The following is a 15,074-nucleotide window of genomic DNA, read 5'->3' on the forward strand; positions in this document are numbered from 1 at the left end:
GATTGTTCTGGTCACTAGTGTTGATAAGTATGTAAATAGATAGAGATAGAGAAGCAAACACAAGATGTACGTGGTTCACCCAGATTGCCTACATCCACGGAGTAGAGGAGTTCTCATTAATTGTGAAGGGCTTACACAAGTACATAGGTTCAAGCTCTCCTTTAGTGAGTACTAGTGAATGATTTAGTACAAATGACATTAGGGAATATTATGAGAGAATGATCTCTATTTATAGAAGAGAATTTCTAGGTTCATTCTGACATTGACACGTGTCGTGTTGTGATTGGCTTCTGATGTTGCTATAATTGGCTTCTGATGTCGACACGTGTCACGCTGTGATTGGTCTCCTGGTTAGAGGGAAACTCTTCTAGGTCCTTAATGGTATAACGTTGACCGGTGCTCAGTAGTTTCGGGATTGGTCAAGTATGGTACAAACAGTGCTCCCCTAAGTTTCCGAGTGAGGGAAGATCCTCGGTTGGGGACTTGCAAGATCCAAGCCATTGAGTAATCACGAAACTTCTAAGTACCGAAGTGTGGTATCATTTTCACTTGCCTTATCTGTCTCATACGTAGATGTGGCATCTTCTCTGGAAGTATTTTTCCTCCATCCAGGGGTGGTATTTTTAACCAATGAAAATGCACAAGGTACTGTATCAATTTCACTTGAAGCTTACTTGTAATTTCGAGCTTGGTCAAGTGCGATACAAACCCTATAGTAGGAGTCCCCCAAATCGCCAAGCTAGGAGATTTGCTGAAAGATGTAACAGACAAGGTAAGCAATCAGACTTCCAAGCAAGCAACCTGGATCGGAGGTTCGACTTTGGCTTCCGGTTAATTGTTCTCCTTCTCCTTGTGTCGTAAACAGCAACAAAGATAAGGAGAAGCAAATGGAGAAGAGATGATATGAGATACTTTTGCTTTTGAAAAAGTAACTTTCCACAGGCTTATTCCTGAACTGGACTGAAGGGTTTTCTAGTTTCCTCCAAAGTATAAGGCCGACTCAAGAATTTGAGGGTCAAAACAAGTCAATTAAATCAAGAGTGCGTTCAACCTTGATGATATGGGATACTTTTGTTATTGACGAAGTAATAGATGGATCGGCACATGTTCTGTTGCGCTTATCTCCACATGCTTCCTTGTATCCTTCTCACTTGCCCTATCTGTTCCTCAGGCAGATGTGGTATCTTTTCTGGAAGCATAAGATGTTGAAGATGTGTACTCGAGAGCAATGTCAGGTAAGTAATCAGGCAAAGGGTTACAGGCAGTCAGTTCCTGACTGGAAGCTTGATTCCAAGTGCTGACTAATTGCTCTCTTTCTCCTTGTCTTGCAGGTAAGAACAAGGGCAAAGGAAAAGACAGGGAAAAAGCATGATATGTGATATTCTTGCTTTTGACCCTGATAATATTAGATACTCTTACTCTGGTGTGGCTGGTTTGCATAGGTATTATTGAGGGGGAAGAAAGCTGAGTATTTCAAGAGGCTTCGTTGGGAGTGCCCTCTCATATATGAGGAAGGGTTGAGCATTTTTGCAGGCATGACTGTCCGTGGATGATGGAGGTCGACATATATAGGAGTCTCCCTAACAACAAGTAGTAATGTTATTCATTTACCCTTCTTGGTCGTAGTAATGTAGTGGGAGCTACAAGCTTCACGTGTTTTAACTTTGTCAGAGCACTTTGAAAAAGTGGTATGTGGTATCTGGAAAGCTGATGTTGCATATGCAAATTGCAGAAAAGCTTTATCCAAGGAAATCTGGCTCTCGAAGTTTAGAGAACGATGCCTCTTCGATTTTCGAACAAGCAATCCTGTCGGGGATATGGCTCTCGAAATTCAAGGAACGATGCCTCTTCGATTTTTTGAGAAAGCAATCATGTTGGGAGTCTGGCTTTTGAGATTCAGAGAGCGGTGCTTCTTCGATTTTTGAGAAAGCAATCTTGTTATGAGTGTTTTCTCGAATGTAAGTAAAGGTTAGACATTTTTGCCAGTCTGCCTTGCCACGGAGCACGGAGGTTGACACATAGGGACTTTTCAGTTATCAAGTAGTGGTGTTGTTCCTTTACTCTTGTGGGTAATAGTAGGGTAGTTGGACCTTCAAAATTTATGTGTCTAAACTTTGTCAGAGATCTTTGGCAAAGTTATCTGTGGTACCCGAGGAGCTAATGTTGCATGTGGAGAGTTGTGCCTCTTCGATTTTTGAACCAACGGCCTTATTGCCCTTTCTTTTATAAGGGCACCAATTGTGTGCAAGAAGTACATTCAAAGAGTTATTGCTTTTAGAAATTTTCCCCTTATTTTTGTACTTAAGAGATTTATTGCACCTCATTTTTCCTTCATCATTTCTGAGAATGTATGGCCCATCCGATCGTCATTTTGACTTAAACTTTGGTGAAGAGGCAATCATGCCTTCTCAAGACAACATATGGCGATCATCATTCTTATCCCCTACTGGTCCTCTTACCGTTAGGGACTCTATGATAAAAAATGATATGACCGCTGCGGTGGTGACCAAGAACCTTCTCACTCTTAAAGATAACATACTACTTTCCAAACGATCTGATGAGTTGGCTGTTAAGGATTCTCTGGCTCTCAGTGTTCAGTGTGCAGGTTTTGTGTCTAATATGACCCAACGCCTATTTCCTCGAACCCGCCAAGTTGAATCATTGGCGGCTGAAGTGATAAGTCTCAAACAGGAGATCAGATGCCTCAAGTATAAGAATAAACAGTTGCACAGGCTCGCACATGACTATGCTACAAACATGAAAATGAAGCTTGACCAGCTACAGGAATCTGATAGTCAGATTTTACTTGATCATCAGAGGTTTGTGGGTTTGTTCCAAAGGCATTTATTGCCTTCGTCTTCTAGGGTTGTACCGCGTAATGAAGCTCCAAATAATCAACCTTCGGTGCCTCCTCCTTCTGGGGTTCTGCCCAGTACTGAAGCTCCGAATGATCACCCTCCGGTGCCTACTCTTTCTGGGGTTCTGCCGACTGCTGAGACTTCTCCTGAGCAACATTTGTAAAGACTCCCTCTTGTTTGTTTATTTTGATTCATGTATATGTACATATTTGTAACTTATCGGAGATATCAATAAACAAGCTTTGCTTCATTTCAACGTATTATGTTAAATACACTGAGGCCTTCTTCACTAAGTTCTTTGAATTTTTTTTCTTTTGTTGAAGCTTGTATGTTGAAGCTTTGAGAGTGAAGCATGTATGTTAAGGTAATGCTCCCTTACTTTCCTGAGTGAGGAAAACTTCTCGGTTGGAGACCTGAAAAATCCAAGTCACTGAGTGGTCGTGAGACTTCCGAGTATCAAGGTGCAGTAGCACATGGTAGGAGTCCCCCAAGTCTCCGGTCGAAGGAGTTGACGAATGAGGTGTCTTGCTAGTAACCAAGCTTCTAAAGTAACAAAACTTCACCATTTTCCTTTCTAAGTGGTAGTCCAAAACTCCTCCTTCATATATATTTGTTATAAAAGTTGTTAAGCTCAAAGAAGATGAGGCCTAGGCAAATTTTTTTTTTTTTTTTTGGATTTTTTTTTTCGAATTTTCGAAATTTCGAATTTCTGATATATATATATATATATATATATATATATATATATATATTTTTTTTTTTTTTAAACTTTGTAGGTGAAGCTTTGAGGTTGAAGCTTTGTTGGGTACTATGAATTGATTTTGCTTCACATTATCTTGATCAAGAGTGTGTGAAGTTTTTGTAGGTGAAGCTTTTGTGTTGAAGCTTTGTAGGTGAAACTTTTGTGGGTCAAGCTTTTGTGGATCAAGCTTTTGTAGATGAAGCTTTTGTGGGTCAAGCTTTTTGTGGGTTAAGCTTTTGTGGGTGAAGTTTTTGTGTTGAAGTTTTTGTAGGTGAAGCTTTGGAGTCGAAGCGTTGTAGGTGAAGCTTTGGAGTTGAAGTTTTTGTTGGGTACCATGAATTAATTTTGCTTCACACTATCTTGATCAAGATAGTGTGAAGCTTTTGAGAATTTGTAGTTGTCCTCCATTGATGAAGCTTTTGTTGGTGAAGCTTTTGTTGGTGAAGCTTTGTAGGTGAAGCTTTGGAGTTGAAGCTTTGTAGGTGAAGCTTTAGAGTTAAAGCTTTTGTTGGGTACCATGAATTGATTTTGCTTCACACTATCTTGATCAGATAGTATGAAGCTTTTGAGAATTTGTAGTTGTCCTCCATTAATGAAGCTTTTGTTCGTGAAGCTTTTATTGGTGAAGTTTTTGTGGTGAAACCATGAATTGATTTTGCTTCACACTATCTTGATCAAGATAGTGTGAAGCTTTTAAGAATTTGTAGTTGTCCTCCATTGATGAAGCTTTGTTGAATTTCCCAATTTCCTTTTTTTTTTTTTTTTGGGAAAATTAGAAATTTGAAAATGTGGGAGAGACAACATATACAAATTTTGCTTCCACACTGTTGAGCAAGAGATTGTGATGCAAGCCACACCTTGTAGTAGTCAAAGGTTTGGATGAACCATATAAATTGAATTTGCTTCGAACAGTCTTGATCAAGAGTGTGTAAAGCTTTCTACAAGTTGTAGTTGCCCTTCATTGATGAATCTTTTGTTGGCACCATAAATTGAGTTTGCTTCACACTGTCTTGATCAAGAGTGTGTGAAGCTTTTGAGAATTGTGGTTGCCCTCCATTAATGAAGCTCTTGTTGGCACTATAAATTGGTTTTGCTTCACACTGTCTTCATCAAGAGTGTGTGAAACTTTCTACGATTTGTAGTGTTTGCATTATTACAAAAGAGAAATGTCTAAAGCAAATGCAAGAGAGCTGAATAGCTTGATCTTCATATGCCATGCACTGAAGTTGTTGTTGGCTTGCAATAAGATTTTGTTGGTGACTATAACTCTTGTTGGGCATAAGTGCTCTTTTAGTTGAGTTGTAAAACTTGAGGGTTTTTTATTATTTGTCAATGCTAGGAGTTCACATGTACAAGTTATACCACTGGTTTTCTGGTTGGTGGAATGAATTGTAAGTTGCTTTCATCACTTGTTTGGTGGTACGAAGATGAGTTCTTTCATCACCTTTCATCACATTTCATCACCTGGTTGGTGGCACGAAGATGAGTTCCTTCTTCACCTGGTTGGTGACATGAGTGGCCCGTTGCCAAATGATATTAGAGTACGGGTTGTACATTTCATCACCTGGTCGGTGGCATGAATGAGAGTATGGGTTGTACATTTCATCACCTGGTCGGTGGCATGAAGATGAGTTCCTTCTTCAACTGGTTGGTGGCATGAGTGGCAAGTTGCCAAATGATATTAGAATACGGGTTATACATTTCATCACTTGGTTGGTGGCATGAAGGAGAGTACAGGTTGTACATTTCATCACCTGGTTGGTGGTATGAAGATGAGTTCCTTTTTCACCTGGTTGGTGGCATGAGTGGCAAGTTGCTAAATGATATTAGAGTACGGGTTGTACATTTCATCACCTGGTTAGTGGCATGAAGAAAAGTATGGGTTGTACATTTCATCACCTGGTTGGTGGCATAAAGATGAGTTCCTTCTTCACATTTCATCACTTGGTTGGTGAGAATAAGGGCAAGGTGTCGAGGCACATTGTAGCAAGTGTTGAAGACACAAAGTATGTTGAACCCTTTCGAAGTAAAGTTGGCTTATGTATGGATGTGTTGGAATGTATGATGTTTATGTATGAATGTGTTGAAATGTATGATGTTTATGTTGATTGATATGAGTAATGCTTATGAATGTTTTGCTATGCATGAAGGGATCCATGCTTTTTATATGTGAACCATGTTGGTTGTAACACTTAGTATCACATACTTTGTGTCAAAGTACGCATGTTGAATCTCTGAGTTTGAGTATAAGGGTAGGTAGCGTAGACCAAGTGTTCCAGTGCTAGGAACGCAAAAGACTCAGAAGAAGTTGTCTGAATTCCTTCTTCTTTAAATATTTGCCGAATGGCTTGTGTGACAAAAGATCTTAAGCGGTTGATAGTCAAAACATTTGTAATGTGTATGCCTTCTTATAATAGCATTTCCTTCAGTACCTAGTCTTTCACTTTGAAAGAGTGAGGTTTGGCCCCACAGTCATAATAGTCGACGGTACATTCACCCCTGGTTGTCTTGATACGAACTTTTATCCCTCTTGTTGTAATGGGCTTACTGAAAGTAAAAATCATTCATCTTACTAAGAGACAGATACATTTGGTGACTTAGCGAGTAGCTAAATGAGGCAGAAGATGATGCAATGGTTGTCTGAATGGCCAATATGTCCTCACTTGGTAGAAATTGACTTCAACTTCCCACTTGTCGATTAGGGTTAACCATATGGGGGTTCCCTTAGTATGTCCTTGCTTCGGTAGAGGCGTGGTTGTAAGCATGTGCCATCACTTCAGAGTAAGCCTTCCAAGTATTGGCATTGATCATGTATTACATATGAGAGTGAGAGCTTTAAAATGATGATAGAGCTTAAGGCCTAAGAATTGGCCTCTCCTAATTGTGAGGGTGAGGAGTCCCTTTTATAGAATAAGGGCTCCTCACTTATTACATATTTGCCCCTTCCTTTATTACATAATTACATTTAAGTCATCCGAGTATTTATACGAGATCTAAATACGGAGGCCTTAAGTATGGTACAAACAGTAGTCCCCCAAGTCTTCAGTCAATAGAGTCTTTTGGTTGGAGACTTGAAATTCAGTCCATGTGTGGGCCGAAGTAACTAGATGTCATCTAAGACTGATACTCGATATGAGACGATGCTCAATCTGAAATGATGCTCAACTAGAAGTAGCACATGTTGCAAGGCTGCTCGGCTTGTGGCTTATATTGCCTTGGTTGGCTCGGCTTGCGGCGTCGAAGGTGAGGGAGTCCCTTTTATAGAATGAGGGATCGATCCTCAATACATAAGTGATGGGTTAGGAGTGGTGCTCATGGCGAGGCAGTTGCTTAGTAGGTGACAATGCTCTCTAATGAAGAGGAATGAGTCCTTTTTATAAGATAAGGGTTCGCTCCTCAGTACATGAATAATGGGTGCTCTCTAATGAAAGTGAGGGAGTCCCTTTTATAGAATAAGGGCTCGCTCCTCAATACAAAAGTGATGGGCTAAGTCTCCCAAGTATTTTTTATGAGGCCCAGTTGAGGCCCAATATATGGTACATAATGTAATCCCCAAGTCTTCAGTCAATAGAGTCTGTTGGCTGGAGACTTCAAATTGAATCCATGTATGGGCCAAAGTGGCAGTTGTTCGAATACAGTATTTGTATACCCTGCACTGAAGCTTTATAGGTGAAGCTTTGCAAGTAAAGCTTTGAAGCTGGAGCTCTGTAAATGAAGCTTTTCAAGCTAGAGCTTTTGTAAATGAAGCTTTTTTGAAGCTAGAGCTCTGTAAATGAAGCTTTTGAAGCTAGAGTTTTTGTAAATGAAGCTTTTGAAGCTGGAGCTCTGTAAATGAAGCTTTTGAAGCTAGAGCTTTTGTAAATGAAGCTTTTGAAGCTGATTGACATGAGTGATGCTCATGAATGTTTATGTTGATTGACATGAGTGATGCTCATGGATGTTGACATGAGTGATGCTCATGAATGTGTATGATTGACATGAGTAAAGCTCATGTATAATTTGAAGTACTGGGCGTACTTTTGATCACCTAGTTGGTGGTAATAGCAGCAGGTTGCCGAATAACTTTAGAGTACTGGGCGTACTTTTGATCACCTGGTTGGTGGTAATAGCAGTACGTTGTCGAATAATTTTGGAGTACTGGGCGTACTTTTGATCACCTGGTTGGTGCTATTTTAGGCTTATGAGCCTTTGCCCTCCACAACATGCCAGCCCATTTATTTTGGACTTTGCCGTTTATTATTATTATTATTATTATTATTATTACCCTATGATGGGGTTGTATAGATGTCTCCGAAAGATAAGAAAAATAAATTACATGTTTTTTGGTGGGGTGTTTATTCCTTGCTTTTGCAGTGTCCTTATGTGCCTCCATTTTGCTTTCTTTTTATTTTGCTTTCTTTTGGCAGATGACAGACAAGGGAATAATGTCATTTCTTTTTTTTGCTTTTGCTTTTTCTTTCGTTTTCTCTTTTCTTTTATGCTTTTGTTTCTGTTTCTTGACCTCCCCGCTCCTTACTTTTGCTTTCTGTATTCCTTTTCTCTTTTCCCTTTTGCATATGGCAAACAAGGATTGATAATAGAGTTAATAATAAGAAAAGAATCTTATCTTCTTCCTGTTTGTTCATCATTGCCCTAGCAGTGGAACTGTAAGCAGTCACCTCAGCCAAAGTATAAACCTTTTTGTCTGTCGGTGAAGAGGATGGGCATTCCGCAGGGCATCCGACGCGACCTGCACCTGGTCCTCGGTGGGGCGAGTCTCGATGGTCATGGGAGTGAAGACGAAGAGATTGGTGAGATTGAAAGCAGAGGCAGATAGCAAAAAGCCGAGCTGGTACTTATTGGCAACAAAGGAATAGCTCCACGGATGCAAATACCCAAATGACCCAGCTGATACTGCAAGGCATATCCCCACTATCGTGAAGTATGCCAGAAACATCTTGCTCTGAAGATTCCCGAACTGATGTCGCGGAAGATTCTTGAACATGATGATGCCGCCTATGAAGGTGACCCAGAGAGCGGTGCCGAATGTGGTGGAGAAACAGAGCAGATGTGCCAACTTTAGGTAGGTGGAGAGGGTGGGCGATTTCAAACCGTCTGATTTCGACCCAAAGGTCTCCGGGGAGAATATCACTCTGATGGCCAAGAAAGCCACAGCTACTTTCTTTCTCTCACTATTTTCTTGCTCTAAACCCGCCACAAAGGCCTAGGCAAGAACTGGCTAACTCTCTAGAAGCTCTGGAAGACACTGAGTTCAGCAATTTTTAGAATGGTGCTCGCCCTTTATGACGTCCTGAGCTTTCGCGATCCTCAACTTCTATTGCACTGAACCCAAATCTTGAATCCCCTTCCACTGCAACAACAAGCCGGTCAGGAGAAGCTACCGCACCCGCAATGCAATAACCCAATCCAACCCCCATTATTCCCTAAGTCCCTACATCCAACCTGGTCTTCGGTTCGGTCTGAACCAACACAGACCGACCTACATCCATAGTGTTAGCCCCCTCGGAAACCAATATAGGAGCAGGGTTCCCCAACCCTACAATTGCATCTCTAATAATCTTCGTTGGCGTCAAGAAATTAAATGGCACAACTCCCTTAGCCAACTGAGCCTCCATTTTCGAAACATTGTCCTTCACCAAGGGTTAGACAGAGAAGAGGAAGAGTAATGGCTCGGGTGAACTGGAGCTCCGACCCGTTGTCCAGCTGGTAAACCAAGTGGATAAAGGCCCAGCGACCCTTCTCCTTATCGTCAAAGGCACAGATCAAGTCCTTTACCATGGGTTAGACAGAGAGGAGGAAGACGACGACGAACTCGAACTCGATGACTCTGTGAGCGACGGCGAGCCAAGTAACCAGACCCGGCCGACGAGGGCGTCGAGGACACTCGACTTCCCGCTGTTCTGGCTTCCCATGACCGCCACTTGAGGTAGCAAAATCTACGGCTTGTCGCTGACCACCGGGGCGATAATATCTTGGAGCTTGTTGATCATCGAAATTAGCGACGAGCCGATCGTCACTGAAGGTCTCGGACTGGTTATCGATGAGCCGACTTGTCTAGCTTCTTCTCCCATGGTGCGGTTTTAGAGAGAGAAAACTTACACTCTGATTACAGAGAGTGTGGTAGAGAGAGAAAGCAGAGTTACAGAGAGTAGGGTAGAGAGGCAAATATGGGTTTTTTATGAATGTGGGTTACAGAGAGTAGGGTAGAGAGAGGCAAATGTGGGGTTTTTTTTTTTTTTTGTGAATGTGGGTTTCTGGGTTTTTGTGATTTTTGCAGATTCACAGTGGTGAGATGAAAAAATGAAAGAAAACCGACATAGCTTTTCGTGTCGATTCTCATAGATGGCGCCAAATGTTGATGCATAAAACCGAAGGGGTCTTGGAACAACATAAATCCGACCGTGAATCTGCAAGAAAGTAAATAACACAAGATGTACCGTGGTTCACCCTAAGGTTTAGGCTACGTCCACACTGATATTGTATTTCTGAGGGAGAGATAGCTCTGAATATGAGAGTGATAGCTTTGAGAGGATGAGGGAGCTTAAGGTCTAAGAATTGGCCTCTCCCAATTGTGAGGGTGAGGAGTCCCTTTTATAGAATAAGGGCTCCTCACTTATTACATATTTGCCCCTTCTTTTATTACATAATTACATTTAAGTCCCCCGAGTATTTATACGAGATCTAAATACAAAGGCCCTAAGTATGGTACAAACAGCGCTTTTAAAGAAAATGTTTTTGGGTTTTAAAAACACTTCATTCAAGAAACACATAACTGGTGCTTCTTGCAGGAAGTAGTTAAAGTGTTTTTCTAGGATTAACTTGCATTTTTACTAAGAATTGACTTCAAAAATATGTTTTCTAAAAGCACTTTTTAATATTTAAAAGCACTTCCCAAACAAGCTCTAAATGGCTCATCACATGGAAGTAAAGTTTAATATGAAAACTAATAAAAATGGCTTCATAACGTTGAATTTTAATAAAAAGTCATCTAATAACTTTATTTAATCAAAATGACAAAAGAAAGAAAAGGAAAGAAAAAAAAACAACTAAAACCGCATGCTCAATTTCAGGAATACTCAGTGTTCAATTTAAGAAACAATCAGAGGGGGGAGATAGTGTGTGTGTGTGATGGACGCGCAGGTCCCGCATGTCAGGTTTTTACTATTTTATTTTTATTATATTAAATTTGTGTCGTTTTTAATTAAATTTAAGTTTTTTTCATTAAATAAAGTAATTAGATGGTTTTTGGTTATTAAAAAGTTTGAAAAAACCATTTTTATTAACTCTTCAAAATATATGTTGTTATTCTTCATTAGATTGGAGCTTAAATGTCTTGATACTTTGCTTGATGTTGATCATGACCTAAATGTTGCTATAATGATATTGTCTTGTAGAATTGTCGTTTTCCTAAAGTCGTCTAAGTCTAAAATATAAAACATAAAATGAGTAAATAAAGGATAAACAAATAATAAACCTTCAAAAAAAACACACACACACACACAAAAAGTAGATTTACCTAAGAAACTTTCTACACTCGCTCTGCAGTCGGACCCAAAAAACAACAACTTTATCAAGACGAGCTCCAAAACTTTGAACATACTTTATCTAGAGTATACTATATGATTGTACAATCTGCACAGATATTTACATAATGTTTCCATGAGAGGCCTCTTTTTAATTTCAACTAAGTTTTACTCTCCCTAGTTATATTGGAATGTGTTTTCAAAGAACAAGGTTAATCCATGACTAAGTTGTACAAAGCATACCTAACAATTGAGATAAAAATGCATATAATGCCTGCCAACACTATCAATGTATCCCAAGTTTAACCTACTTGAGTTACAACATTGCGCTGCATGGGCACAAAGTATACCATCAATATGACAGAACATGAATATATATATAGCCAACAAACCTTGTTAATTGCAGATTGCCCTTGCTCTACTAAGTCAACATCACCTTGCGAGGCTTCCTTTGCATACTGTGATTGCGACTAAAGGGTTCTTCAGTAGAAGGCTTTTGGGGCTTCTCCTCTTGGTAGTCATTCTCACTAGCTGTTACCACCAAGAAGCTATTATAGTAGAAACAATTTGCAAAACTCCATTTCTTTTGTCCAACGTAATCAATTCTACATAACTAGTCATCTAATCCTTCAATAAAAATTTGGAGTAAATTTAATCCCACACGGAACAGAATTATGATAATGTGTTGCTATTGTTACCCTATATATGAAGAAGATCTTGATATGCAGTAATTAAAGAAACTTTTCAAAGCGTAACACGTGGACAACACAATCGGGTGATATGGTGCGCGTGAGGTTGTTTGGCTTTACATGTGGAACAACATACTATGATATCATGTTAATCTATATATGATGAAGATCTTGATATGTAATGATGAAAGAAAGAACGAGAGCTCAAAGAGAAGGAGAAATGAAGAAAAATGTATTTGTTATTATCTTTCTTAATGAGGAAGTAATACAAGGAATGCTAGTATTTATACTTGGTTCATATCAAACTAGTCTAACCAACTAACTAACAAATCTTCTAATCTCATCACAAGTGGCACAATCTAATTCATCACTCAATATACTCTACCAGTTACATGAATAATTTTCCACAAAAAACCCATATGTAAAAATGACACAGTAAATTAAATTAAATTCTTTACACAGTAGTAAATTCCCTAAAATATGGGAGATGTGAGCTTAATTAGCCAAGTGGAAACATCCCGAAAATATTCCTCAGCGGCCACAAATCCTAAAACAAATAATCTAAAGTATCCATACCTTCGACCTCGATCATATCGAACTCTGATTGAAAATAATCTTAAGCATGCATACAAATTGGTTACCACAAAGGACTTTCTTGGCCAGTGCTGAGTGAGAATCATGGGACTGAGGCTGATTCCTTATCTCTAGTTTTTTTCTTCGAAAACAATAAATTGGAATCAGATTTGAAGCCTACTTCCTCATCCTTTGCACTAATCTTTGATTTTTTGTGTCAGAAATCATGGTGGTTCGACCACAGGGCCACTGAGCCTCTTTCAACAGTGACGCAGCTCTTGCTGCCTAACCATACATTTGAAAGAGAATTTAATTAATGTAGCTTCTATAAGAATGACTTAACTTGCACTTGTCTTTTTTAGGAATCTAGTCTCATGCATGCTGTCTTGGTGCCCATTTTTGTTATTGCTACCATTTGTTTGATAGAATCTGTAAAAACTTGATAGTATTGCTAGAAGAAGAAAAGCTAGAACTCAGAGAGAAGGGAAAATGGTGATGCAAAGAATTTGATTAATTCTCACAAAGAACCAATATGCTCATCTGCATGTGTATGCTTTCATTCATCAAACTGTACAAAAAGAGCCGTTGGGTAATGAGAGAATCTAGGAAAGCCTATGAGCTCATCCCACCCTTCATTACAAAATCTTCTAAGATCTTGCCACTTGCTCACATCTGAGCCTAACATATAATGGGCTAATCTCAGCAATTGATTCTTAACAACTTATTGTCACATGGACTAGCAACTTACATAAATAAAGAAATGATAGTTTAGACCTTAATCAACCAACACTACCTTTTAATGTGCTTAGACCTCTGGTGGAATACATAGTTCTTTGGCATGGCAATAGTAGAAGTATTGTCACATATCAAAGTATTAGGTTAAATTTGTTCTTCACCAAAGTTATGCAGTACAAATCTCAGTCATATAGCTTAAGTTGTAGCTTCAGAGGCACTAATCTATTCTGCTTCTGTAGTTGAGAGAGAGAGCAACACTTTGTTGCTTCACAGTGGCCCAAGAGAATGCACCACTGCCAAAACTGAAGGCATAACTAGATGTAGACTTCATGTCATCCTCATCTCCACTCCAATCACTGTTATAAAAACTTATGAGCAAAGCTACATTTCCTTTCTTGTAGTTGATTCCATAGTCTATAGTACCCTGCACATATCTCAGAATCCTTTTGGAAATGCCAAGATGCTTGGTGGTAGGACAATGCATATATCTTGCAAGTACACATGTTGAGTATATGATGTTAAGTCTTGGTGTGGTCAAGTACAAGATACTACCAACAATTTTCTTGTATAATTCTTCATATGCAAGCTCACTGCCATCATTTTTCCTTAGCTTGTCAGTGGGAGTTAAAGGAATTGACATAGACTTGCAGTTCTTCAATCCAAACTTGTCAAGTAAGCTCAATGCATATTTCTTCTGGTGAATGAAAATGCTTCCTTCTTGTTGAATAACCCTAATTCCAAGGAAGTGATGCAATAAACCTAAATTTTTCATCTCATACTTATTCATCATATCACACTTGAAGTCTTCAATCATTTTAGCATAACTCCCTGTGTAAACACTGTCATCCATATATGTGGAGACAATGAGTGTTCATTATCCTTCTTTGTGCTTCACATATAGGGTAGCTTCACTAGGGCTCTTCTTAAAACCACACTACAACAAATAAGTATCAATATTGCCATACCAAGCTCTGGGAGCTCGTTCCAGCCCTTACTAGCTTTCTTTAGTTTGTACACCTTATGTTCCTCTTTCTTAAGAATGAATCTATCAGGTTGGTCAATGTACACCTCTTCTTTAAGAAATCCATTTAGAAAAGCAGACTTAACATCTAATTGGAACAGACTTCATCCCTTATGAGCTATTAATGCAATGAGAGTCCTTATAGTGTCTAATCTAGCCACATGTGCAAAAGTCTCATTAAAATAAACTCTAGGCTTTTGAGTGTGCCCTTTGGCAAATAATCTTGCCTTGTGTTTCTGTATAGATCCATCCAAATTCAATTTGGTCTTGAAAATCCATTTTACTCCAACAATGGATATATCACTTAGTCTGTTAACCAATTCTCAGGTACTATTCTTTTCAATCATAGAGATCTTATGCTCCATGGCTTTCTTCCAAGCATGATCTTGGGAAGCTTCATTGTAGTTTAAGGGATCAAGTACACTGAGCAAACACCTCATTCAAATTTCTCCACTTATTTGGTGCAGTGTCATATGTCTCGGTGATTTGAATTCCACAATCTTCATTCCATGAATTTATTTCTTTAATAAAAACATTTCATAAATCTGATGAACATCATTCAAACCCATTGATCGAGAAGAGCAGAAAACAAAAGGCCGGAAACCTCTGTTCAAATATAGGATCCTAAGTTGATCTTTAGGTCCTATGCCAAACTAGAGTCCACATCCAAGGGAAAAATATAAGTAACGAGTATTTAGAAAGAAAATTTTGTCTCAAGCATCTACAGACATAAGTATTGACAATTTTAGAGAAATGTGGCTACTCAATAGTGGACAAATAGGTAGGAGTGGTTCGACTATGTTATTTGTAAAACATTTCTCACAAAAAAAATTAGACTTTATGTATTTTGGTCTCACTTGATCTCACGATGATCTCACCCAATTCGAGAACTGCTCTAATAAATTAAACTTACTAAAGTTTCTCTCCTCGAAC

General features: G+C 39.1%; 1 protein-coding gene across 1 annotated transcript; it reads right to left on the reverse strand.

The window, feature by feature from the left end:
* Positions 1–13,337: 13,337 nt before the first annotated feature.
* On the reverse strand, positions 13,338–13,970 carry LOC139193368 (uncharacterized mitochondrial protein AtMg00810-like). Its single transcript, XM_070816363.1, has one exon. The coding sequence runs from the start codon at positions 13,968–13,970 to the stop codon at positions 13,338–13,340; it is 633 nt and encodes a 210-aa protein (XP_070672464.1).
* Between the last annotated feature and the right edge of the window lie 1,104 nt (positions 13,971–15,074).

This window comes from Malus domestica, chromosome 17 (genome assembly GCF_042453785.1).
Source record: "Malus domestica chromosome 17, GDT2T_hap1".
Lineage (NCBI taxonomy): Eukaryota > Viridiplantae > Streptophyta > Magnoliopsida > Rosales > Rosaceae > Malus > Malus domestica.

What these genes read in the sequence shown, in the direction of transcription:
- LOC139193368 (XM_070816363.1), bottom strand. Translation starts at nt 13,970, where the DNA reads ATGGATGACAGTGTTTACACAGGGAGTTATGCTAAAATGATTGAAGAC.